Consider the following 26573-nt stretch of genomic DNA (forward strand, 5'->3'; position numbering starts at 1 on the left):
TCAGGTAGGATATTAGGAAAAGTTTCTTCTCAGGAAGAGTGGTGATGCATTGAAACAGGCCGCCCAGGGAGGTGGTGGAGTCGCTGTCTGTGGAGCTGTTCAAGAAACGTGTAAACGCGGCACTGAGGGATGGATGTAGTTTAGTGGGCATGGTGAGGACGAGCTGACAGACTGGATGATCATAGTGGATTTATCCAACCTTTGTGGTTCTGTGATCAAAGCACAATGAAGTGAGGTTGTGGGTGCCCTGCCCCTGCAGGTGTTCGAGGCCAGGTTGGATGGGGCCCTGGGTAGCCTGGGCTGGTATTAAATGTGGAGGTTGGTGGCCCTGACTGCAGCAGTGGGGTTGGGGCTTCATGATCCTTGATTAGCACTTAAGATGTTATAAATGCTCTGTTGTTGGGGAAAAATATGTGTATAAAAACACTTAATTACATAGGAATTTATTGCCCTGTTTCATACCAGTAAAAAGCATGTTTGCCTTTACTACTTAAAACTCAGATGTTTGCCCTGATTTTACTTTATAACAGCATATTTTTTTTTAAGAAAAATGTCCTTAATTTAACTATATCATCATTAATTTAACTGCTTACTTTTTCATAATTTTCAGAAGATGCTGTTAATTGAAAAGTTGTTTAATAAGTATAATTTTTAATGGCTCTCTAGCGTTGTACATTAAAATTTGAAAGGCAGTTAAATCACAAGGAAGCACTTTGCTTTATAGAAAAAATAAAATAACGTATTATGCAGTTGCTTCTGTAATTAGGAATATATTGTGTTCTGTTAACGCTTTGTTTAATTTTCTTTTAATTGTAGTTAATGACGAAGAACTAAAGAAAAGAATAGCAGAAGAATTGGCATTAGAACGAGCCAGGAGAGACTCTGAAGCTCAAAAGAGAAGGTTTGTTTGTTAATAACAGTATTTGAAACAAACATACTTATGCTTTTATTATTGCTATTTATCTATTTATTATAAACAGTTACATTTTGTGTCTTCGAGACAAATAGTAGGTAAGACCTTTGGGCAATATAACCAATTTTGATATTAAATATAGGATAAAAACAGCAAATCAGCTGACACTGTCTTTTTTACCCGAATTCTTTTGTCTTTTAAAATGAGCCTTCCTTGTCTTGATTCTAAAAAAGCACGGTGGAGAGATAGCAATAGGAAGCATCATACAGGTGGGTTACTTATTATAACCCCTGTGTTTTAAGTCTTCTGGTTGATCAAAAGGTACATTTTAAACAGCAGTAGGAATGGTAGTTCTTGTTATTTCTATGAATTCTAGATTTCTCTGTGCCCCAGAATGTTTTCAACTGCTTTAATACTTAATGTCTTAGGGCTTTGAAGACACAAAGTACGGTAGTTAAGACAGTTTACCTACAAAAAACCTCTTTTATATCCCTTTTGTATGTAAAAGCATGACTTTAAGTGTTTTTTCACAGTCTGTAGAGATCATAATTACTGTGAGAGGCTTGATAGAAACACACAGAATGCAGCTGCAGAGCTGGAGTGCAGCATTGTAAGAATATATTCCCTCTGCTGAGTTTGATGCTGGAAATGATTAGTAATTAAAAACTTCCACTTTGAACTGGACATCGTTTTGGCTGCACGTTGAACTTGGATTCGTGTGGTAATTCGTAGTTTCATTCAGTGATTCTTTTGTTAAAAAGATAACACAGCACACAGATTACAAATACTAACCTACTCATTGGCTTCCCCTCTGAGAGTGGGAAGAAAGACTCATTATGATGGATTTTAAAAATTAGGATGTAATTAGTGCTACTTAAACTGTCTGCATATATAGCAGTTGTTTTCTACACATCATTATATTGTTATTTAATTGTGTTAGGCTGATGGAGTATGTAATTAGCTAGGACTATATAAATGCCCAAGAAAATGAATCGGGCTTTTTCTTAATCAGCAGTAAAGGAAATCAATATGTAATAGAAAAATCTCTCCTCTTTGAACTGAACTTTGACAGGAAAGCTTGTGTTGTATTTGAGCTGAATGTTGGCTGCTTAGAGTTCATCTAAACATGTTTACAGCATGGAAATGTTTGGTTTGTTACTTAAATGTTTTGTCCCTTGACACTTCTCAGTGATTTTCATCAGGTATTCCGTAACTCAGTTTCTGTTGGTTATGCATTGGCCTGTTACACCTGATACTTTACAGGGGCTATTGCTGGCAGCCTTCCTTAGTGTGGCCAAGGAATGTGTTGTATTTAAAGGGTCATGTAAAATCTTTATGTTCTTTTAAAATTGGTTAGAAGAATCTGTGCTTTTGAAATAGGAACTATCAAATGAAATCTAAAACAAAGATACCAACATGAAAATAACTCATTGAAAGTCCTGTTAGCAGCTTTTACATCTTTTCAAGGTTGTTTATTTATTTATTTATTTGTTTTGTTTTGTTTTTGTTTTTTCTAGAAATAATTAAGAATTTCTTATTTTACTTTCTACATGCTGCATAGAATTAAAGATAAATATTTGTCTGGAGTGTAAAGGCTCTTGTTGTGTCTCATAAAATAGCTTTAAAAGATGGAAGTGTTTACTTAGCTGTTACTTGAGGTGTTTTATGGACTAAATTCTGGTTGAAGTTTATGTTGTTAAAAACACTGGAGCAAATGAGGAGCTGTTCTCCTTCAGAACATGTTCTCCTGAGGGTGAAGTGACTGCTGCTATGTCGACCTCATGAAGAACAGATTTATGTTGTTCAGGTTCAGCATACCTACCCCTCCTGTTCTATTCCAGTTGAGAAAGCAATCTCTCCCGAATTCAGGGGCACAGGGAATGTCTGTGCAGTGTTCTTTTTTTTAAGTCAAGATCCATACTTTCAGGTCAAAAAAGCCTGCAATTTTCTGTACAACCTCGGGTATCTATCAGTCTTCTGGACACTTGTGTACTTTTAGAGCCGGTATAATTTTTCATCATTACTGGACTTCAATTTTGAAGCAGAAACTTAAGGAGCTTGTTGTACACTGTTCAGATGGAACGTTTTATACCTTTCATGTTGGTGTAATGCAGAGACTTCTAGGTAACACAAACAAGAAAAACCTAAAAAGACTCTTCTCACATTTAGTTGTATACGGTAAAGAATGAAAGCACGTTGATGCAACGTTGGAAGATGGAACAAAACCTGAATTCCCAACTGTATGGTGCTTAAAACGTATATTGGAATAAAACTGTTACAGAGAACAGTTGTTAGCATTCATGGGGTATATTCAAGAGCAACTGGTTGCCATTCCAGAGTTCAAAAGCTTGGGGCCATTATTCAAGTCTTCAGAACCAGTGCAGCTCTTAGAAGTGGAAACAGTACTTTGTTCATTGTATCAAGTGTGTTCACCAAGTGCATTGTTTTCCAGGTAAGGGTATCACATCTGAGGTTGTTGGCCCTGCCTGTGGCGGGGGAGGGCTGGAACTTGATGGTCTTTGGTATCCTTTCCAACCCAGCCCGTTCTGTGATTCTATGAATCAAATTAATACTTGAACACATGAAAAAAGGAAGTGAAATGCAGGTTTTGTAACCTATACAGAGGATGCAGGGTACAAATGCACCAGTTTTGTTTAAGGCTGGTTGGATTGAGGAGGATGGTAATTCAGTAGAATGGTGATTCAGTAACTCTTTCAGCTTGTATTTCAGGCTCTTTGGTAGGTAAGTGAGCAGAATGAAGCCAGACCCCTGCATTTTGATAAAAGATTTGCTACTTTTATCTGGTGAAAAACAACATGGAATTCTGTACTTCTAGTGTTAATATTTTTTGGAACAGTTATGGTAAGGGCATAAGCCCATAATTAGTGAATTTAATGGGTACCGTAATATTAAAAACTACTTTGCTTTGCAGTCCCAATACATTACAAAAAATAATCAAATTGATAACCTACTGCTTTTTTCTTAACTATCTTTCTAATGGATAATTTCAGTACTGTTTCTGTATGCATCGGATCACCACATTTTGATCTGATTGCAGTGTAGTATATCCATGCAAGACTGTGAAAGAAAATTTTTACTGACTTGCTATGTAATTTGTTTATTCATACATACATACACAGTACAAATGGTTTAAATTTTCCCCAAATTATGATCAGTCTCTCCAGGATTTTCTTCTCAGAATTTGAAAATTTGTAGTGGTTGTGGAATCGTCATAAATTAATGCAAAAGTTAATAACTACCATCATGAGAACATATGTGGCTTGTAATCTGTTGATGGAAATGGAAGTACTGCCAGTGGCTGAATTCCCTCATGTTTAACCATTCTGGGCCAGAACACCACCTCATCTCGCATATCGTTTTCAGAGGCCAACTAATGGACAAACATTCCTGGAAATGCTTTAATAAAGCTGCCTTCTGGCTGAATTTCCCCTGGGAGTTTCTCTACTTATTCTGATAGACTGATGAATACAGTCTCTGTCTATCAGTGTATTTTTATTTCCGTCTTCTTAAGTGAAAGCAATGTTTATCCTCTCCAAAATAGGCAGAGTTGCATGTGGAGGATCTTCCTTGTGTTGGAGATTGGGTATTTAGACCTTGAGTCTGACCAGTAGGTATTCCTGTGCCCTCTAATCAGTTCTGGAGACTAAGAATGTGTTAGCAGTCCAGAATCTTGTAATCATAACATTTTGACCACAAACCCCACTGAAGACTCAAAGTTTATACTAACTTGTTTGTTCTTTTACTCAAATCAGCTGTTGTCTCTCACTGTGGCTTTTGAACATTAAGAAAGTTTCCTCTCAAGAGTCTTTTCTTTTAGAAAAGTTAAGCTGATTTTTATTCAATTGCAATGGAACTTGAGACTGCATTAGTAGATGTGACCAGTTAATGTGTAGGAGCTACAGTCTTATAATAATGCTCAAGGTAATTTACAGGTTGTAATACTATTAGCATTAAGAACAATAATATAGAAATAATACTATTATTACAGTTATAATTACTAGAGAGCTTCTTATTTTGAACAGAATAGGAAAGAATAACGTGTGTTCTTTCCCCTAGATTAAGTATAGCATTAATATTTTCATAGCCTGTTTCCAGTTCATGTCAGTACCTACCATTAGCTTGCAATAATACACTGCTCTTTATAGCGTTTATTATTTAATGAAAACAGTCTTAGCCAGTACCTTAATGATGTATTTGTGGCTTATTGAACAATTACTTGGGCATGTTTAATGGCTTTCTAGTTTGACTTTTGTTACTGCCTCTGGTATATATGGGCTATTCAGAACAAGTAAGCTTTTGTCCCCTGTTAAATACCTGCCATAGCCTCTGTTACACATCTCTGGAAGAGAAGCCTAAAAGAGAGAATCACAGAATTGCAAGGCTGGACAGGATCTACAAGGTCATCTAGTCCAGCTGTCCTCCCACTACCATTACTATCACAAGCCACTAAACCATCACTCGTAGCTCCTCATCCAGATGCCTCTTGAACACTGCCAGGGATGGCGATTCCACCACCTCCCTGGGCAGCCATTCCAGTGCCTGACCACCTTCTGAGAGAGTTTTTCCTGATGCCTGATCTAAACCTCCACTGGTACAACTTGCAGCCATTTCCTTGGGTTCTGTTTGTTGAGTGGGAGAAGAGACCAAGCCCCTCCTCATCGCAACCTCCCTTCAGGAAGTTATAGAGTGCAACAAGGTCTCCCCTGAGCATCCTCTTCTCCAGGCTAAACAGTCCCAGCTCCCTCAGCCGCTCCTCATAAGACTTGTGCTCCAGAGCCCTCACCAGTTTCGCTGCCCTTCTCTGGATGCGTTCCAGGGCCTCAATGTCTTTCTTGTAATGAGGGGCCTGAAACTGAACACTATACTCAAGATGTGGCCTCACCAGTGCTGAGTACAGGGGGATAATTACCTCTCTGCTCCTACTGGCCACACTATTTCTATTGCAGGCTAGGATGCCGTTGTCCTTCTTGGCCACCTGGGCACACTGTCAGCTCATGTTCAGCCTAGCATCAGCCAACACCCCCAGGTCCCTTTCCTCTTCACAGTCATCCAGCCATTCAACCCCAAGCCTGTAGTGTTGCATGGGGTTATTGTGGCTGAAGTGCAGGACCCGGAACTTGGACCCAGAACCTCATCCCATTACCCTCAGTCCAATGATGCAGCTTATCTAAATCCCTCTGGAGGGCCTCCCTACCCACAGGCAGGTCAGCACCACCTCTCAACTTGATGTTGTCTGCAGATTTACTGAGGGTGCACTCAATGCCCTCATTAGGTCATTGATGAAGATATTAAACAAGATGGGCCCTAGAACCAACCCCTGTGGGACACCACTTGTAGCAAGTCGCCAGCTGGACTTAACTCCATTAACCTGTACTCACTGAGCACAGCCCTCTAGCCAGTTCCTTACGCAAAGTTGGGTAGGATATACCTGTCCAGGCCATGGGGAGCCAGTTTCCCCTGGAGAATACTGTGAAGAGACCATGTCAAAGCCTTTGCTGGAGTCTAGGTAGACTACATCAGCAGCCCTTACATCACCTACCAGTCTGGTCTCCCAGTTGTAAAAGGAGATGAGGTTGGTCAAGTACAACCTGCATTTAATGATCCTGTGCTGGCTGGGCCTGATCCCCTGAATGCCACACGCCTGCTGTGTGATCTTGGTTTCTTTTCCAAAAAGTTCTTAACTAACAGATTTGTGAAACTAGATGTTTGCAGTGACATGAAATGATGCGAAATATGACATAGAAATTTCTTGATTCCTGTAGCTGTTTGGATCTCATCCTGAAGTACAGTCTTACAGATACAGATTGTTACATTATAACTTGTCACAGCTGTTGAACTTTTTTTGTTGGAATAAATTTGGTGATGAGAGAGTCTGAAATAACTTTGTTGTGTCAGAAGACTTTGAAGTCATTAGGAGCATTTAGAATAACATAGAACAGCTCAGTTGGAAGGAACCTAGGAATATTGCTACAGGGCTAACAAAAAGTGTGTCACTGAGGGTGCCTCTTGAACAAATGCGTCTTCCACAAGCATCAACTTCCTTGAATGGAAGCCTGTTCCAGTGTTTTATGCTACACAAAATGCTGACATTTCCCATGAACTTCAGCCACAAGAAGCTGCTTCTGGTCAGCAAGATGCATCTGTTCCATCAGGGTTTGCAGAGAGGTCTGTACAGCTCAGTGTACCAGTGGCTGTTTTCTGGGACAGGATGACAGTAATAAGCTAGCACTAGGGATAACAAATTACACTTCTGCAAGAAATAAGACATGACAATTAATAGCAAGAAATAAAGTTTATCAGTCATGAGGTTTTTCCAGTTTTCCCTATTGTTGTGCCCTAGTTTCTCCCTGACTTGCTCTAGTTTGCCTCTCACTGCCAGAACATGATATGGAACTTGGTATACTTTCCCTACTAACCTGAATAGCTGAATCTAAATAAGTAATAAGGTTCCTTTTGCATTTTCTCTGCTTATTCTGGACAAGCTCAACAAGTAGTCAGTGTACTTCTTAATTTCTCATGAAGCTGATATATGAAAACTTGAAGCATTGTGACTCTGCAGAGCAAGTTTGGGGGAAGTACATGACTTTTTCTCTTCTGATTGTGAATGTATGAACTGAACAGATACTAAACCAACATATAAGCTTTGTTCTTGAATATAAACTGATGGAATCATTAAGGTTGGAAAAGAGCTCTAAGATAATCTAGTCCTACTATCCACCTCACACCAATCTTGTCCACGAAACCATGCCCCTAACTACTACTTTAGTGAACACTGGGCTGCCCCTGTCAGTGTGGCTTGGGGTTCTTGAGGAATGTGGGCCTTGTGCCCTGTTGGGAATGTGGCCAGAACCCAGCTCAACATGGACTGGGCCAGGTGCAGTGAGGTCTGGGGAGGAGGCAACCCTTTTGTCAACCCTAACCTCTGCCCGCCTCAGTAAAACTGGGACAGCTGACAAATATGTGTGTGGAATCTCTGATCTTTATTGTGTTGGACTCTTGGGATGAGAGCAAGCAGGTGGGACTCGCACAGTGCTTCTCCTGCTCAGACTCAGGGGCTGTCTGAGGGGACTTCATCTCTGATGTTGTTCCTGGGAGCAGCTTCATTTCTGGGGTGGCATCCACTGTTGGGCCTGGATCCTGCTGCCTCCTTGGGGTGAGCTGTGGGAATTTTAAGGCCAAGATCTCTCTGGGGAAGGGCTTTGTGGGTGAGCCCACCCTTGCTGCATGGTCCGTCCCCTGTGTTGAGGAACTGGGGCAGCCCTCGAGGATCTTAAAGTTGCAGATCTCGCTGAGCTGAGGGTATTGCTCTGCTCCCCTGAGGCTGGCATTTGCCTGCTGGCATGACGCCTTCTTGGCCAGCTCTGGGAACTCAGGGTCCAACCTTGCAGCGGGGAGCAGCTTCATGTGCAGCTTCTTCCTCGCTGCCTGGGACATCTTCTGCATGCAGCTGCTGGAGATGCCCTGGAGGACCTGGATGCCCTCCGGCTGGTAGACGTGTGGAAGTTGCTCTCACCACTTGGGGCTGCTATTCATCTTGGCTGGCATCCTTGGAGCTGCTCAGGGTGAGCCTTGTCTTCACATAAGCGAGAGCTGTTTGTCCTCTGCTCAGTCCCAGGCTCAATAAGCAGGTCGCTGTGCTCAGGCAGCTGGGAGCTCTGATGTCCCCAGTTCTGCCTGGCTGTAAGGCACGGAGCTGCTGGATGGCTCCAAATCCTTCTGACTGGCAATGCTGGGACTAGCGAGCTCAGTGCTGGCACTGGAGGCTTTAAGGGCAGGAAGGTGCCACGTGGTTGATTGCCTCTTACCGGATCCCAGGCCAGCACAGCTGTTGCACTGCCACGTGGCTGCTGTGTTACTAAAGTGGGAGCAACATCGGTGGGTGCCCTCAGCAGCACAGGAGCTGCATAGGATCAGCTGCCAGGACCTGGGGCAGCAAAGGCGTTGTGGTTGTGAGTACCAAGTGAGCCAAGCCAAGGAGTTCCTGGCACAACACATTTCTGGCACTCAGTCCTTGCTTTCCCAACCTGTGGTGAGGCTGAGATCCCCCACAGAGCCCCAGAGAGCTGCTGTGGTAATTCACCCCCTTTTCTCTGCCTGCTCTCTTCCTCCATGGTAAAGGCACTTGCTGGCATCGCAGTTGCTGTGCCTCTCTGGAAGTGGTTCATATGAATCATCATCCTTCCATTCTGGGTCTCTGCCTGGCCACACAGCACGCACTCTGCAGAGGAGAGAGCAAATGTGAGCAGCAGTGATCACCTGGTGGGGCCAGGTGTCCCCAATGGGACCCTCACTCCTGCTCTGTGCCTGCCGTGCTGGCTGGAGTTGGTGGAGTGGAAGGGGCCGTGGCAGGCCCACCCGAGGCAGCCACAGCCAATACTGAGCCTGTCTGGGAGCTCCTGCCTGCCCCTTCCTCCCCTCCCAGCTCTCAGCCGCAGGCAGAGCCCCAGCACCCCTCTGCCCAGCGTCGGGAGCTGTGCACAGGGATGTTGTGGCCTCACCTGGCTCCTCCGAGCTGGAGGCCTTCCTCTTCCTATCGGACATTATGTGCGTTAACAGTGAGCACTGCGAGAGCCTCTGCTCTCTGCACCTCACCAGGCTGCACTGACACTTGGGTTGAGCCTGGCAGCCTTTGCTCCATGACACCCACTGTGACATCACAGTCACTGCCTCACAGCTGATGTGGGCGCAGGCCCTAAGACAAGATGGTGGCAGCCCTTGCAGGCAGCACAGATTGAGGACCCGGTGCTGCCTTGCAGCAGAGAGGAAGCATGGCCTCCCTCAACCAGCTGGCTCTGTTCCTCGTGGCAGATGCTGAAGTGCAGCTGTCCCTTGGCCACACTTTGCAGCCCTGTTCCCATGCTAGCACTTCTGATCTGAGTCTAGTCTATGTTTCTGCATGGTCTAGTAAAGACTGCAAGTTAACAGCATATTTGGTGTCCATTGTGTGTGATGTGTGACTTTTTACGTGGTCTGGTAGGGATAGGAAATGGTTTAATCTAGTTTTAATCTAGAAGAGATTAGATTAAGTTTTAGAGGAAATTCTTTACTCCGAGATTGGTGAGACACAGAAGCTGTGGGTGCCCAATCCGTGGTGTTTTTCAAGGCTAGGCTGGATGGGGCCCTATTCTTCTATAATGGCAGCTCTGTCCACAGCAGGTGATTGGAATTAGTTCAGTTTGTCAGGTCCCTTCCAACCAAAGTCTTTCTGTGATACTTTGGTAACAAACCATGGATTTGTTACTGTAGCCACGACCTGGGTAACATCTTTGAAAGGATACTTTTTCTTTATGGCTGGGAGTCACTTCCATAGCATGAAAGCACTTATCCCTTTTCCGGCTGATTTTCCAATGCCCCCTTCCATTTAAAGGGATCCCAGTTGCTTGTCTTTTATACTCAATAAATCAGGGCCATAGTCCCCATTCTGTTTTCAGAGCAGCCATGGGGCACAGTGCTCACCTGGATGACGGCTGAAGCCTTTTCACAGATCTCTCTGCTCACCCATGGTCAGGAGTTGAATGGTTGTTGTCACCTCTATGAGTTCTGCCTCTTTCTCCTCCTGTTCTTAGGATCATAGGTCAGAGAATCTTTAAAGTTGGAGAAGACCTCGAAGATCATCCAGTCCAACTGTCCACCGCTCATAAATATTACCCTCTGAAGCTTGTCTCTAAGTATCACATCTGTACGTTTCTTGAACACCTTGAAGAATGGTGACTGCACCACCTTCCTCAGCAATCTGTTTCAATACCTCATCAGTCTTTCAGAGAATCATACAATCACCAAGCTTGGAAAAGACCTAAAAGATCATCCAGTCCAACTGTTCAGCTATTACTAATGGCTCCCACTAAACCATATCATAGTATCATAGTATCGTGCGAGTTGGAACCATGTCCCTCAACACAACATCCAGTCGTTCCTTGAACACCCCCAGGGTCGGTGACTCCACCACTGATGAGTTCTCCCCTGAGCCTTCTCTATAAGCTAAATCCTGGTTCCCTGAGCTGCTCCTTATAAGACTCATGAAGCCATTCTTTAATCAGAGTATGTGATGTCTCTGTGGTCCTTTTCAACCCAGATCATTCTGTGATTCTACGATTCTTTGATTCTGTGCCATGCTGATGATGGCTGATTATAGTATTTTAGAGAAGAAAAGATATTTTCAAAAAGTAAGAATGAACATCAATGTATATAATCAACATAATAAAATTTATCTGCTGTTAACCTTGTCTCAGGCTGCTGGATCCCTCTACTGAAACGCACACAAGAAATACTTAAATAACTGGCAAAGGAATGATGTGTTTTCTGTCAGAAATTGTACATAAATTAGTACTTACTTTTTTGTCCTTGAAAATCAGGGAAAATTCAGCCTTTATTTGTTTTGCATCTAGGCTAATTATATGAGTGAGTTTACAGTATTTTTTACTTGGTGGATGTTTCCCAACTCTGTGTGATTTGGCACATGAGGAATGTTAGTTCTGTGCAGAATGGGGTGTTATTGCAAAATGCTGGTGCGTGAAAGTCTCTTCAATACTGCAGAAAGTTTATTTTGATCAGGTCTTCAATATGTATCTGCATATAATATGCCAAGTGTACGTCCCCGTGCGGTTTGCTGGTGTCCAATTGTCCCAAGAGACCTTCCCTATGCTTAGTACTACTTGAATTGCCCTAGACTGTATGTTATGTGCTTCCAGCTCTAGATTCATCTGGAGAAATAAGAGTTACCTCTTAATTTTAGTGTAGGGAGTCTTAAAAGGAAGCATTTTTTTTGGTCCGTGGCCCTTCACTTTCTGTTTCTGGGCTTAAATTAAGGCATAAGAAAGGTAGGAAATTTTAGGGACTAGCACTGAACAGTGTGTGAGTGTTGCTCAGGATCTTATTAAAAGGATCTGATGCATGTAGAAGTTATGATAGTATATCTTAAATCTGTTATAAGATCTGTTCAGACAGTCTCAACCTTGGAAGTTTGCTTATAGTTAAATAAGGTCACGGTCACGTGTGTTCTACAGACAAACATTTCTAGTGTAGCCATTACCAAACCCAAATACTTCTCTATCTGCTCAGCAGGTAAACAGGTGGAAGGGTAATATCCCATTGTTCTTCAACCAAAGACCAAAGTGGGGCTCACTTAAAGATCCAAAAAACATACTTGAGCTTCTCTGTGTGATTTCCTCTGAAGCAGAGCGAGAAAGATTCCTGTGAACTCTTGAAAAGGGAGTTGAATGGATGTTGACTATCAGTAGGTGAGAAATGGTGGTTGTCTGAACGTCAGCAATTTCAACCTGCAGTTTGGGAAGAGAACTGGAAGCTGCAGCAGGAAGAGGATTTTTGTGTCTCCTAACCACCTTTTGGTACAGTTACAGATACAATCCCTGTTATCCCTTGGCTGGACTGGCTTCTGTTTCTGTCAAGAAAAGAGATAATTAGCTGGGAATGGCTTTTGATAGCTCTTAAACTTTGCTGTGCTTTGACTGGCTCATCTCCGATGAGTTATTTGGTAAACTTTTGCCTTGAAAAGCTACAGGAAAAATGCTTTCCTGAAAAGACAGACCATGGATTTTCAAACATTCCATGCTAATGACTTGCTGAGGTCTGCTGGGCTCCATATGGTGTGGTATTTTATCTGTCATTAGCAGGATGAATTATTACAGCCTCTGTATTTCTTTGCATACTTGTCTGGGCTTAAAGATCTTTCTCAACTCGAAATCATCTTTTAAATACATGTGCATAGCAGTCCACAAAGGTGGCTCTCAGCGGTAGGTTCGTAGATTGCAGCCATTCATTTCTTACTCCTTTTTATTCTTTTTGTGTTTTGGAAGGGTCTCTCTATAACTGTGATTCACTTTATGGTTTAATTGTTACTCTGATGTGTCTGAGTGCCTCCTCCCGACCTTGTTTTGTCATGTCTCAGCAGTACATTGCATACATGACATGCTCATAGTAAACTTCATGCAGTGGGCTGCTTTTGCAGAAAAGAACAACAAATTCACCAGAGCAAATGTAAAGTGAAAGAGGAATGAAGAGCAATATTAGAGAAGAACCCTTTGGGAAACTACACACCAAAAATGTTATATTAAAATCAATACTGGAGCTTGACCTTTTTGCAGTACCGTGTATTTTAAAGCTTACTATTGATTTCTGTTTTAATAACATGTTTATTTTAGTTTACTGGCATTGGTCCGGAGAATGTAAGAAAAAGAAAAATGATTGATTTCTTTAGAATATTCATTTTATATTTTACTGAAGAACATTTTAACTTATTTCGTTTTATATGGGTTGTGCATTAAATATGGCGAAAAATCTTTTGAATAGATTTTTTTTTTTTCCCCCTTCCTAATTGATTCTATTTTCCAAGGTAATTAGATACTCAGTTTGACATAGCTGGCCTTTCCTCCCAGTATTTTTTTTTCTATAAGGGACAAAAAGCTTCTTTGTTAGTTAAAAAAGTGTTATAATCTGGTATTCTATCAGAGAGACCTGTCAGCTGTGTGAAAGCAGTCAGAAAAATTGCATCATCTCTACTGCTGACTGTAGGATAGAATCCTTCCATGGAAATACACGGGACTACGAAAGTGAATAGATTTATTTCAACTCCTGGTAGGTCGGGAATAAGAATTTACTCTTTTCTTACCCAAATGACTGTTCTGTTTTTAAAAAGCAGCTGAAGAATTTTACTTAGTTGGTAATCAGATTTGGGAGTGGAAGCATTGCCACAGCAGACTCACATCAGAGGATTGCCTCCTTCTCTGACAGGCATTCATAGAATCACAGGTAGGGCCTGGGTTGAGAAGGACCACAATGACCATCCAGTTCCAACCCCCCTGCTGTGTGCAGGGTCACCAACCACCAGAGCAGGCTGCCCAGAACCACATCCAGCCTGGCCTTGAATGCCTCCAGGGATGGGGCATCCACAGCCTCCTTGGGCAACCTGTTCCAGTGTGGCACCACCCTCCGTATGAAAAACTTCCTCCCCAAATCTAATCTAAACCTCCCCTGTCACAGTTTAAAACCATTCCCCCCTTGTCCTCTCACTATCCAACCTCGTAAACAGCTATTCCCCCTCCTGTTTATACGCTCCCTTCCAAGTACTGGAAGGCTGCAGTGAGGTCTCCCTGGAGCCTTCTCTTTTCCAAGCTAAATGAGCCCAGTTCCCCTCAACCTTTCTTCATAGCAGAGGTGCTCCAGCCCTCTGACCACCTCTGTGGCCCTCCTCTGTACCCATTCCAACAGCTCCATGTCTTTCTTATGCTGGGGGCCACAGACCTGGACACAGTACTGCAGATGGGGCCTCACAAGATCTGAGTAGAGAGGGACAATCATCCCCATGAAGTACTGCAGAGATTCGAGCAATGTTCAAATACAACTGGGAGAAACTGCTTTTAGAGGAAGGTTCCTTGATTACTGTTGTCATTCCTGGGATAGAAAATGTTGCACACTGGTGTGAGAAGCTATATGCCTCACATATGCACTTTGCTGTCAGTGCTGCCACAGCTGCTGGAAACTTATTCTGTGTTCATACGCTTTCATGCAGTATAATTTGTCTTCCATGAATGCTGGGAAGATTAACCTTTTCCTAATAGAATATTCATTATACTGGGGGAAAATAACTGACTACTGGTTTGAGAGAGCAGAACTTGAATATGGCACATGAACTGAAGAGAAAGGCTAATGTGACGTCTTATTAGATGTCACTCTAGGGGACTAGGGATAGGGAGTTCAGAGATAGGGACTCCTATCTCTGAACTTCACGTGTAAGTTTGTGTGACTCTTGTTCCACATTCGAAGGTGCTCAGCTGATTACACAGCAGAGAGAGAACTTTAAACAGCACTCAGTAAGGTTGCTGAATAAGCTTTTCTGAAGTGCAAGAAGAGATGCATAGGGGTTTGGTGACAACTGTTTGCTTCCCACAACAAAATATTCAAGTTTGATGTGCAACTGCAATCATAAAAATAAAATGATAATAAAGTAGAACCTCCTTGCTTTGCCTGCAGAAAAGGCCAGTTTGGTCTTGGGACTGGGGAACACTCATGGAGAAAAGAGTGCATTTTGCACTGATTCCACTAATTGAATTTCTCCTGTTCTCCCTTTCTAGTTACACCTCTTTCTCCTTTTCACTACAGAAGTAGCCCTGTCCTATCACATCCAGCAGAAGGTTTAGATGTGAACTTATTCTGTAATATTACTGAGGTCCAGAGGATTATGGAATAACTGCCATGCCAGAGGAAAGGAAGGGATGAGCAAGGTCAGGCTGGGTTAAAATGTTTCAGGTGCAAGAAGAAGCCAAGATTTAATGTGAAGACGTGAGATCTGAGCACAGTTTTGGCTGTAAAACAAGTACTGTGGTCAGGTGAGGTATTGTAACTCATCCCACTGTCACCAGCCAGCTGTTGGAAATGATTATGTTATGATGGAGGCCAGGTCAACTTCTGAATGGGATTGCATTGTACCTTCTGCTTTTTATAACCTTAAAAGCAAAGCACGTGATCTCACCTGCAAAATATGAAGGGAATAAAAATGCTGATGAGAGTGGGAGTTTGGAAATACCTGGCTGGTTTTCTTTGTTATTTTCTTGGAAGAAAAAAAAATAGCATTTGGTGATGGTAGAGTTACTCTCCATGATTTTGTTACTGGTCCGATTCTCCATTAATATCATTATGTCTCGTTCTCAGTATATGCAGAGATGAATTTTGGAGACTGGGGATGGAAACAGAAAAAAGCAGTGCTATGATTCACTCCAACCTTTATAAACCCCCATTTTCAAGGGTTTATTTTTCACTCTGATTTTAAAACTTGGCATCTCAGCTGACAACTTCTATATGAAGCTTCATCTTGATAAGTTTATTTCTCAGGGAGATTGGAAAATGACTTGAAGTCAGTGAGTTTATTTAGAGAGAGCATCAACAAAAATAACATTGCTTCGTAGATTCAGATTCAAGTAGGGAGGAGGGCAAATATTCCCCCCTGGCATTTTAAAACAAGTCTTTGCTTTCAAATTGCTGAGCTCTTTCATTTTGAAGAGTAGCAAATGAGTAGACAAAGCAAAGAAACACTTAAAATAATAACAATAATAAAATGTGGTAACTGTCCCTTCACTTTAATGAAGAATTAATGTTGTCATAATTTCACGACTGCCTTTGCAGATCCCAAGAGGAGAGATATTAAAATGGAAAGTAATTTCAGCTGGAGTTATGAGAATATCAGGAAAGTCTCAGCTAAATACTTATACAAATTATGCAAAACAGCTTTACTATTCTGACTTATGTTCCTTGCATGCCTCTGGCATAAAGGTAGAAATTTGTTCATATGTTCTGTCTTTCTATAATAGTGATTTATATGCACATATTTTAAAAATGGTAGATTTAAGTAGTATAATTACACCCCTCCCCACACACACTTGAACAGTCTCCCTTTTCTCCTACTCCCTCTCCCTCTCCCTCAATCTCTGCTTTTCCCCCTGCCAAAATGAAAGAGAACCCACAAAACACAAAGAACCCCAATAAGGAAATTCAAGTCAGCAAACTTCAGTAAGGAATCAACAGATTGAGAGTAGCTATCATCCATATTGCACCAGGTATTGCCAAGCTGTCCATGGAGCTCATGTTTGTATGTTGAAGAGCTGTGTATAATGACTGGTTTTGAAATTAGTGTCTTTGATCTCTTAATCAAGGACTGGCATATAAAAGAACATGGCCATTAGCAAGGATTTTCATTTGACAGTTATGCTGAGGCTGAAGGGTGGCTAGAAAAAGGAAATTAATGGAACGTTCAACTGAAGTCAAGTTTGGACGTATTGTTATGGGTGATTTTGGAGCTGCAGCATGTGAAACAGAGGATAATTGAGAGAATGGAAATAAATGGTTAAGCGGGTAATGTGGAACATAGTTTTACCCAAGACAAATTGTGCAGATTATGGTCTGTGTGTTACACAACCCAAAAACAGAAAGGCAGCAAGCCAGACTTCCTGGTGTAAAGCAACTGAGTTGATATTTTGCTCTCTTGGATGCTGCTACTACTGGATATGAAAATGCAAGAAGAATGATTTGCAACTGACCAAAGATGAGATTGTAATGGGATGAACTGGAGAGAGAAATTGACATTATAGGAGTTCACATTTTCACTAATATTTCTAAGGAACAATTCGCAGATTTGATGGACGTGTGTGGTCTGCTGAGTTTCAGTCCATACTGGAATCTCTATGAAGATACATGAAACAGGTGATGATGAATATTTCTTTATATTAACTCACAAGATCCAGGGCAGCTGCCAGCTCTCATTAGATGACAAGAAGGCTTCCCTAACCCACATTCTAAACACATAAATTGACTACTCTCGTTTTCTTTCTTCTTATTTGTTCCTGTATTTTAATTTGGAGCTTTTGATGATGTTTTTAAAACTTTAGCATTTTTACTTTGCCTTCCTGCTTTTCTATTTTACTAGTTCTGATTCTACCTTAGTTAATGAGATCTGCTCAGCATGTAGATCGTAGAATCACAGAATCATAGAATGGTTTGGGCTGGAAGTGACCCCCCACTAGAGGCAGGGACGCCTCCCACCAGACCAGGTTGCTCACAGCTCCATCCAGCTTGGCCTTGAATGCTTCTAGGGAGGGGGCATCCACAGCCTCTCTGGGCAACTTGTTCCAGTGTCTTCTTTCTTCCTAATATCTGTTCTGAATCTCCCCTCTTCCAGTTTAGAACCATTTCAAAAGCCAATTGGATAGAATACAGTTACATAAAAGTTGTATTCCGGTCTTAAATTTAGAAGAGGTTTTTGCTCTCCTGTGGATGATATTTTCTCTTAATTTTTCCAGAAATCAAACTTCAGGATGGATTTTTAAAGAGAAGGATTGCTACTTCAGTTAGAAGTAGCCTCTTTCACCTGTAGTACGCAATGCCCTACATGAATTGAAATCAAGTTTTTCATGTTTTTGTTTTTTAGGAGGAAGTTTTTCACCCAAAGGGTGGTGACGCACTGGAACAGGTTGCCCAAGGAGGTTGTGGATGCCCCATCCCTGGAGGCATTCAAGGCCAGGCTGGATGTGGCTCTGGGCAGCCTGGTCTGTTGGTTAATGACCCTGCATATAGCGGCGGAGTTGAAACTGGATGATCATTGTGGTCCTTTTCAACTCAGGCCTTTCTGTGATTCTGTGATTCTATGTGTAAATAATGCTAGGAAATCCCTTCAATTTTTAATTAATTAATTTTTTTTTTTTAGTGTTTTGTATTGTTATTCTGAGACTTTCTTAAAGAAAGAGCCATTGTCTGTGATTTTGGCATTTGGATGATTTGGTTTTATATCTCTGTCCTTAGCCATGTTTTGCAGAAGCAGATAAGCATTAGATCGATAATCATTGAATATCCTGACTTGGAAGGGACCCCTGAGGATCATGTAATATAGCAGACTTGGCAGTCAGGTGAATACTAGAATTTGAGCAGCAGAGAGATCCATTTCACACTTCTCAGACTCCAGTTTAAGTTTAAGTTAAAGGTTTTCCTGGTGTTTCTAGCATCTTTTCAAGTCCCTTGTTAGCTCCAGAGATTTTCAACCACATCTTTCTATGGCACATTCTGTATGCATTCATTAAATATTGAAACTCAGTACTCGGAAACATTATTCATTCATTAATATTGCATCGTAGCCTAAACTGCATTGTTCAAAACATTTTTGGATGTTATGCAAGTCTGTCAGAATGCATTAACAAACTTTGTTGCATCAATCTAGGCAAAAAAACACGACGTGCAGTTTCTACTGTGAATGTGTTGCACTTTTATTTTTAATTATTGAAAGCTTTCGGCGTTGAGGAGGTGCCATATAGAAAAGAAAATGTTCAGAGATCACTAAAGATGAAGGATGCTGGATTAAGTTAACAGTAATTTAGAAAGCATACAGATGTACTGCTTCAATGATGATATGTTTTATGTCTTCTTACATGGGCTTCATCCTTCAAGATCACTTCCAGTATTTAAGCCCAAAATATCTTTAGATTTTTCTACATTTTATAGAAAAGAGGGTGATTTTCTTGATCGTGGGCTTTGAAATGGGAAATACTTTGTTTTGGTTGTCGGAGGTAGCAAAAAATGACACAGTTCACACTCTAAACTTGAATGAGTTCATCTTGGATCACCAGAAATCCATCAGATTGTGTAACTTGGAGACTGTAATAAAGATGCAACAACTGGCAAGTAATCATTTCCCTGGAAAATAACAGAAAGGATAAGTTTAAGCTTTGATAGTGTTATAAATTTTCAATATCTGGAAACAAAAAGGGCTGAAAATGATACATCACTATATTTGCTTTTAATACTGTAGTGTTTACCAGTTTCGGGTTTCCTGTGGATTGTGGAATAGTTTAAAGTGTTTCATGGCCGTCGAAGCTCAACACTCGTAAAGTAAGACTGTTGGTGTTGTTTTGTTTGTTTGTCATTTAGTTTTTTAACATTTCTCTGTGTTGCTGTTTATCATGAATTAAAGGGTGCTTTTTTTGTTAATGACAACCTTTACCATCTGCAGGCGTCTTCTCAAGAATGACAGAAATGGATATTCTGGAGTAAACAATAGAGTGATTTCTCCTGGATTGAGAATTAAATTATTCATCTTGTTAGTGTGGCTTACATGGTTCATGCTGTGCAAGATTACAGTACCACGTCGTAATTTCATGTGGTTTCATTAACAATTCCCTTTCCTTGAACTCGTTTTAAAAAATGGATCTGAAAAGCATGGAAGGTTTCCTTCATGGTGCAGTGAAGTTGTTGTTTGTTTTTTTTTCCCTTTCCTGGAAAACATACTTATGTTTCTTAAAAAGAGATTATAGCAAATGTGCCTGTCACATTAGAGAGGCTTGGCTGTTTTTTCCCTTAAATTTCTAATTCTGCTACACAAGTGATTAGAGTGAAACCAGTTGGGTATTTCAACTTTTCTCCACTTTCCTTAATGGTCATATGTTCCTATATTTGGAATATCTGTGTTTTGAGACAGCTTGGCTTTCTACTTATCTTGGAATCACACAATTGTTTAAGTTGGAAGGGACCTTGAGGGGTCCTCTAGTCCAACTCCATGCTTGTAAATTATGCTGTTATTTAAAATATATTTAACAAAAGGATTTCTGTGCCTTAACGCAAAGAGCATCATGAAGGTTTATAGGTATGCACCGATGTGCTTTTCTATTCAGTGTTCACAAGTTTGGATTTACTGAAAGCATATTTCCAGAAGGATGGGAGCTGATAGGAATATGCTATTTTGCAGTATCATAGTTACGAGACGTCCAGTAGGTTAATGGTGTCGGTCACTGGCTGCATGGTTGTGCTCTGTGCTAAAAACAAAGTTGAATTAACACTGAACAGGTCCAGAAACTGAACTTTGTTTGTCTTTGATTGTAAAAAAAAATTAGGATGGGGTACGTGCATTTTCTTGTCTTCAGCCTGTATACTGAATCTGCACAGAAATAGCTAAATGAAACTTTATTTATTTATTTATTTGTTTGTTTTGCTGTTGCTTTAGTTAATGAGATTATATAGTTAATACCTTTAATTACCGATCAGCAGATCTATGGACAGATGGAGATATCACAAAAATCAGTGTTAAAATCAATAGCAAAAGAAAGATTAGGAAAGATACGGACCCTCTGTTAAGTTGGGCAGGGCCTCTAGTGACAACGGGCAGAGTAGGCTGAGATCCTCTGTGCTGTCTTCATCTTCTCTGCCTCAGTCTATACTGGAAAATCCAACATACAAGAATCCCAGGATGCTGAGACCAACACGAAGACGTTGAGCTCTGATCACTGATGAATGATGATAGTATGGAGAAGAAAATGCTGCAGGGTGACCTCATTGCAGCCTTCCATTACCTAAAGGGAGCCAATAAACAGAAGGGGAATCAACTCTTACAACGGTAGATAATGACAGGATGAGGGGAAATGGTTTGAAGTTGAAGGAGGGAAGATTTAGGTTGGATATCAGGGGGAGGTTTATTACTCTGAGAGTGGTGAGGTTCTGCAACATGCTGCCCATAGAAGTTGTGGATGCCCCCATTCCTGGAGGTGTTCAAGGCCAGTTTGGATGGGGCCAGGGCAGCCTGGTCTTGTATTAAATGTGGAGGTTGGTGGCCATGCCTGTGATGGGGTGGTTGGATCTTCATGATCCTTGAGGTCCTTTCCAACCCAGGCCATTCTATGATTCTGTGGCTTACTGTGGCAGAGGAGGATCATTTTAGGAACACCTACACAAACTGGACATACATAAATCCACGGGGCTTGGTGAGATTCTGAGGGAGCTGATGTGTCATTGTGAGGCCGCTCACAATTAGCTTTGAAATATGATGTTTATCAGAAAAGCTTCCTGAAGATGGTAGGAAAGCAAATGTCACTCCCATTTTCAAGAAGGGCGAGCAGGGAGATCTAGGACCAGGACAAGAAACAATGGAAGCAAACTGGAAAACATGAAAATCCATCTGAATACTGGAAATTACAGGGCCAGTGGTCAGAGAAGGCTGCCAAGAGTCAATGTGAAGGTTCCAACAGAGGAGATATTTGAAACACAGGTGGGCATCGTCTTAGATAGCCTGCCTTATCTGCACCTGCTTGAACAGGGAATTTGGAGGTGATGGCCCAAAATCCCTTCCATCCTAAATGATGGTGTGATGTGTGAGAGCTGTGGCCTGCGCTTCCCATGATAAAGCAATAGACAGTCATGAGGTGTTTAAAAGACGAGTGAAAGAAGTTACCATATAGAATTTGTGAGTGTTAAGAGTCCTAGAGGTAATAACAAGATAACTGACTTAATAGTGTAGTGCAAGACTAAACACTCTTTGTGTCATTACTCAGAGTTCTGAAGTTCTTAAAGCCGGTAGAAAGGCAGGAAATTTTGGTTTCTGTATATGTGATTGTATGCTGTAGAACAGGTGAGAGTACGAAATACTGTGAGGTGTTCATCCAGACTTTAGTATGAGTAGGGTTTTGGTTGTACTTTCCAATAGCACTATGGAAAAGTGATAGGTTTGCATCCTTTATTTCATTAAATCGACTGCTGTAACTACATGGCTGTGTGTTTCTTGAAACAGTATTTCATAATTATTTAGAAGTATTTTATTCCAGCTATCGACTTTGTAGAAAAATGTATAACAAGCAGCCTTCTCCGCTGTTTCAGCAGCTTTTTTTAAAGCACTTTCTGTATAAATGATCAGTGTAATGCATAATGTCTTTTGTCTGTTAACTAAAGCTTTCAGCTTAAACACGAGAGCTGTTATACTGAGCCTTCAATTGTGTTGCAATTAAAAATGCCATTTCAAGTGGTCTATTTCTGTGGCATTCTTGGAGTAGTGGACTTTGCTGTCAAACTGTGCTATTTAATTGCTTATCAACTGCAGATATTGACTTATTTATTTATTTCACTTTTGGCTAAGTAATAATATGACTTATTATTGTAGATTTAGCTGATGTTTGCTTTCATTCAGCAGCACTACATGTTGAACGCCAATAAAATGAATTTGTAATGTCAAGGAAGGAAACTACTGTAAGTTGATGCAAGCAAATGTTTGAGATCGGAATATAGCTGCCTTTTGTTTGTTTCATTAAGCTCCTACAAGCTTCCCAATTACGCAACTCAAATAAATGCAAATTACTTCAAAATCCTACTTCTTGTTATAAAACTCAGATGAATTTAAATCAGTTGTGATGGGCATTTAGGACATTTTTGGTGGATAAAAGTTGCCCTATGTGAAAAAGTCTAGGGGATGCTTTAGGAAGTTAAGTAGTTGTGTTTTGTTGGGTAGATATGATGACATACATTTCTCACGTAGTGGCTGGCAACCCTGTATGTAGCAGGGGATGTGAGTCTGGATGGTCACTGTGGTCCTTTTCAATTCACACCATTCTATGATTTTGTGATTCTGTGATTGTGATTGCATGAATGATGATTAGGGTAGAATCACAGAATGGCTTTGGTTGGAAGGAAGCTCAAAGATCAGGGAGTGGTGACGCACTGGAATAGGCTGCCCAAGGAGATTGTGGATGCTCCATCCCTGGAGGCATTCAAGGTCAGGCTGGGCAGCCTGGTCTGGTGGTTGGTGACCCTGCACATAGCAGGGGTGTTGAAAGTGGCTGATCATTGTGGTCCTTTTCAACCCAGGCCATTCTATGATTCTATGATCATTTAGTTCCAACCCCGCTGCCATGGGCTGGGTTGCCAATCGCAACATTGGATATGTAGACAGGAAAGACTTTTTGCGTTAAGGTGCTGTTATGATCAATATGATCAATATAATCAAATAGTATGCTTTTTTTTTTTTTTAAGATATTATAATGCCACACCAAAAAATGAGCAAAATTTTTGGTGTGCTCCTTTCTTTTGTTGAGGTGTTTTATGTGACTTGTTTTACAGTTGATGCATCTAATATCAAAGTATCTCTTTTCTTGTGCTTTTTCACTGTGGTAAACCTGTATTTTGTCTCATGTGTTGGCCCCTTAATGATGGTGTTGGAATTGGCCGTGTTAATTGAGCTTGGAAACTATGTGAATGTGCCATTCTCCAGAATATGACCTTACGCAGTGGTCTTTCAAGTAGAACAGGGGCAGTCATAGAATCATAGAATCATAAGGTTGGAAAGGACTTACAAGATCATCTAGTCCAACTGTCCTCCCATTACTGTAGCTACAGCAAACCACTAAACCATATCTCCTCACCCAGACGCCTCTTGAACTCTACCAGGGACAGCGACTCCACCACTGCCCTGGGCAGCCATTCCAGTGTCTGGCCACTCTCTGAGAGAAAAAGTTCCTTCTTATGTCTAGTCTCAACCTCTTCTGGTACAATTTATGGTAATTTCATAAGATTATTATTATTATTATTTTTTGTTATTTATCTTATCTGTTCATTTGTTATTGGTTTGGGGTGAAATCGATCAGTTTTTGCAAAGCATTTCCATGGCTTAGCAGCAAAACTGGAAGCTGTAGGGTGAGCCAGGGAATGCGTACCTCTGGGGGGACCCAGGAAATGCTTGCAGTTTTGTGGCTGGATGTTTATGCTGATGATGTTGTATCTTTATACCATTATAAGTGCTTTTTTTTTTTTAAAGAAATGAGTGAATCACATTTTCAAGGGGGAAGGGTGCTCTGTCATTCAGAAAGCTGCTTTCATGCAAGCTGTTACAAACACCTCACCACAGATAAGGTCTGTCTGTTTTTTATGTGAGCATCTCGTATCATTTTTATTGGTCTTAATGAGCTAACTAATACTTAACATTCTTTTATTCATCAGATACTTGGAAAGAACACATCACTTGTCTGTTTAGTAATGTCTTCTTGATTTTACATCTGCAGTGATGACAAAGGAGGTGATGAAGAATGGAACATCCCTTTGGCCAATTTAGATCAGCTGTCCTAATCCTGTTCCCTCCCAGCTCCTTGGGCTCTTCACTGAGAGCAGCCTTGGCCCTTTAGCAGCCTTTTCAGATACTGTCTGACTTCAGATACTTTAATTACTTTGCTGCTAGGTCTAATATGCATAAAGAAGCAGGAGAAAAGCACATACGGGAAGTAAAATCTATAAAGGGCAAGGAATGAGTTTACTTCAATCTCTGGGAATGCTAAGTGCTTTCTCCGTTGTTTCTCCTCAGAAAAAGCTGCTGAGACGTCTATTTTGACACCTTTTAAACAAAACATTATTTCTCCAATGGAAAAGACGACCAGAATGTTTTGACTGAAGCACTGATTGTATGAACGATTTGATATACCAATGCTTCTGAAATAATTTGGGGGACCTTGGGAAATCACTTAATGGAATTTGGTCCATGTCTGCATAATCTGACTTTTGCTAGAGTAATTGAAGATGCCGCTTAATAAACTTTTTATAAAGACTCCCAGTTGGTTGCTGCATTTCAGAGGGTTGTCTGAGCACCGAAGTAATACATCTTGTAATTGTCTTTTTCCCCCCCCACCTCACTTAGATATTTTCCCTGGGGAAGAATCTAATGTACTGTAATGCTCGTACCTTTTACAAAGTGACCCCACTCATTACGGTTTGTTCTCTGAAGCTCCCTTGACAACATATAAATGCACTGAGAATCCTTAAGCTTTGTCTTTTCCACTCCTGGAAAAAAAAATTCTATTATTTGAAAAGTTGTGTATAATTCTGCTATTACAGCTCTGAGTTCCCCAGTGTCGGCTCATGTCACAGTGCATGCTCATCAGATATATTTTAATAGCTATCCTATTTATACCTGCACATTTTCATTAAAAAATAGGTGCGGTGTGCTTACATAGAGTAACGTAGTAAAGGTTTTGAGTAAAGTTATGTTTTGTGATGTGTAAATGTTGAGACTTTATTGTAGCCTTCCACTACTTGAAAGGAGCATATAAACAGGAGGGGGAACAGCTGTTTATGAGGGTGGATATTGACAGGACAAGGGGGAATGGTTTTAAACAGAGAAAGGGGAGGTTAGATATTAGGAGGATGCTTTTCACCCAGAGGATGGTGTCACACTGGAACAGGTTGCCCAAGGAGGCTGTGGATGCCTCATCCCTGCAGGCATTCAAGGCCAGGCTGGATGTGGCTGTGGGCAGCCTGGTCTGTTGGTTGGCAACCCTGCACATAGCAGGGAGGTTGAAACTAGATGATCATTATGATCCTTTATAACCCAGGCCATCCTATGATTCTTTGATTTTCTGGGGCTGGTGGTAACTGTGTTAACTCTGTTGCAATAGGTTTGATAGCTCTTTTCATCTCCTCTCAAATTGCTGGGAAAGGTTTATTCTGATTGTTTCATCTGTTTTCCAGCTCTGTAAGCAGGTACCACATTTGGGTTTGTCTGGAGACCAACAAACATGATCCCACTGCAGAAAAGAATGGTGATTTTAGGAGGAAGAATTAAAAACAACAAACTGAGTTCTCCTCAAGAAACAAACAGAGCTCTGTGTATACCCATAGTGCTCAAAGATGCTTCATACTTCATGAATGATCTGTGCTTGATGTGATTTATGAAGTAGCGTTCCCAAGACTTGTGGAATTTGTGTATTTGGATCTTGAAGCTCGAATCTGAAATAGTCTGGAATTTTAGGTGAATTCGTGCTCAGCTGTTTTAAGAAGCCTGTAATAATTTGTTACAGGGATCGCTCTCAAAGTGATCATGTTTACATCTCTTAAAATGAACTTAAATAATAAGCTTTTGATCTAAATCTCCCTCTGTCTTCCATAGACTGAAACAAGAACAAGCGTATGTACGTGATGAATTTGGCAAGATTCTGGAACGAGAAAGGATTTCTTCCAATGAGCATTTGACTCGAGCCATCCTTCGTGAGAGAGCTGCGACAGAAGAGGAGCGTCAGAAGGCACAGCGCTTTGTAAGTCCAGGATCTTGTAGAGTGCTTGGATTTTTGAACATCCGTTTCTTCAGACTTGTTTCAAACTATCAGTAGGAGCTGAAAGCATATGTTGTCTCGTGATCTGTGTTTTTTATTTACTGGTAAATATTGTCATTTCATTTTATTCTAAAATTTCCCTGTCTTAAGGACAAAAAGAGCCAAACCCTACTGAAGGTTACACGTGTGGTTTGCCTCCTTGTGCCTGGGATAATATGAATGTCCTTCTCTTTTCAGAGGGAGAAGAGTAGTATGATGGAAGACTAGAAGAGTAATGATAGAATATGATTGAAGAA

The 26573-nt window shown here is 41.1% G+C and overlaps 1 protein-coding gene across 4 annotated transcripts in view; it reads left to right on the plus strand.

The window, feature by feature from the left end:
• The window catches only part of CHCHD3 (coiled-coil-helix-coiled-coil-helix domain containing 3), a 155804-nt gene that overhangs the window by 25152 nt on the left and 104079 nt on the right, over positions 1-26573 (plus strand). For all 4 annotated transcript variants that reach the window (XM_072340570.1, XM_072340546.1, XM_072340555.1 and 1 more), the window contains exons 3-4: positions 817-901; positions 26115-26259. In XM_072340570.1, the coding sequence (XP_072196671.1) occupies positions 817-901; positions 26115-26259 (230 nt within the window). The remainder of the gene's footprint in view (positions 1-816; positions 902-26114; positions 26260-26573) is intronic.

This window comes from Excalfactoria chinensis, chromosome 1 (assembly GCF_039878825.1).
Source record: "Excalfactoria chinensis isolate bCotChi1 chromosome 1, bCotChi1.hap2, whole genome shotgun sequence".
NCBI classification, from domain to species: Eukaryota; Metazoa; Chordata; class Aves; order Galliformes; family Phasianidae; genus Excalfactoria; species Excalfactoria chinensis.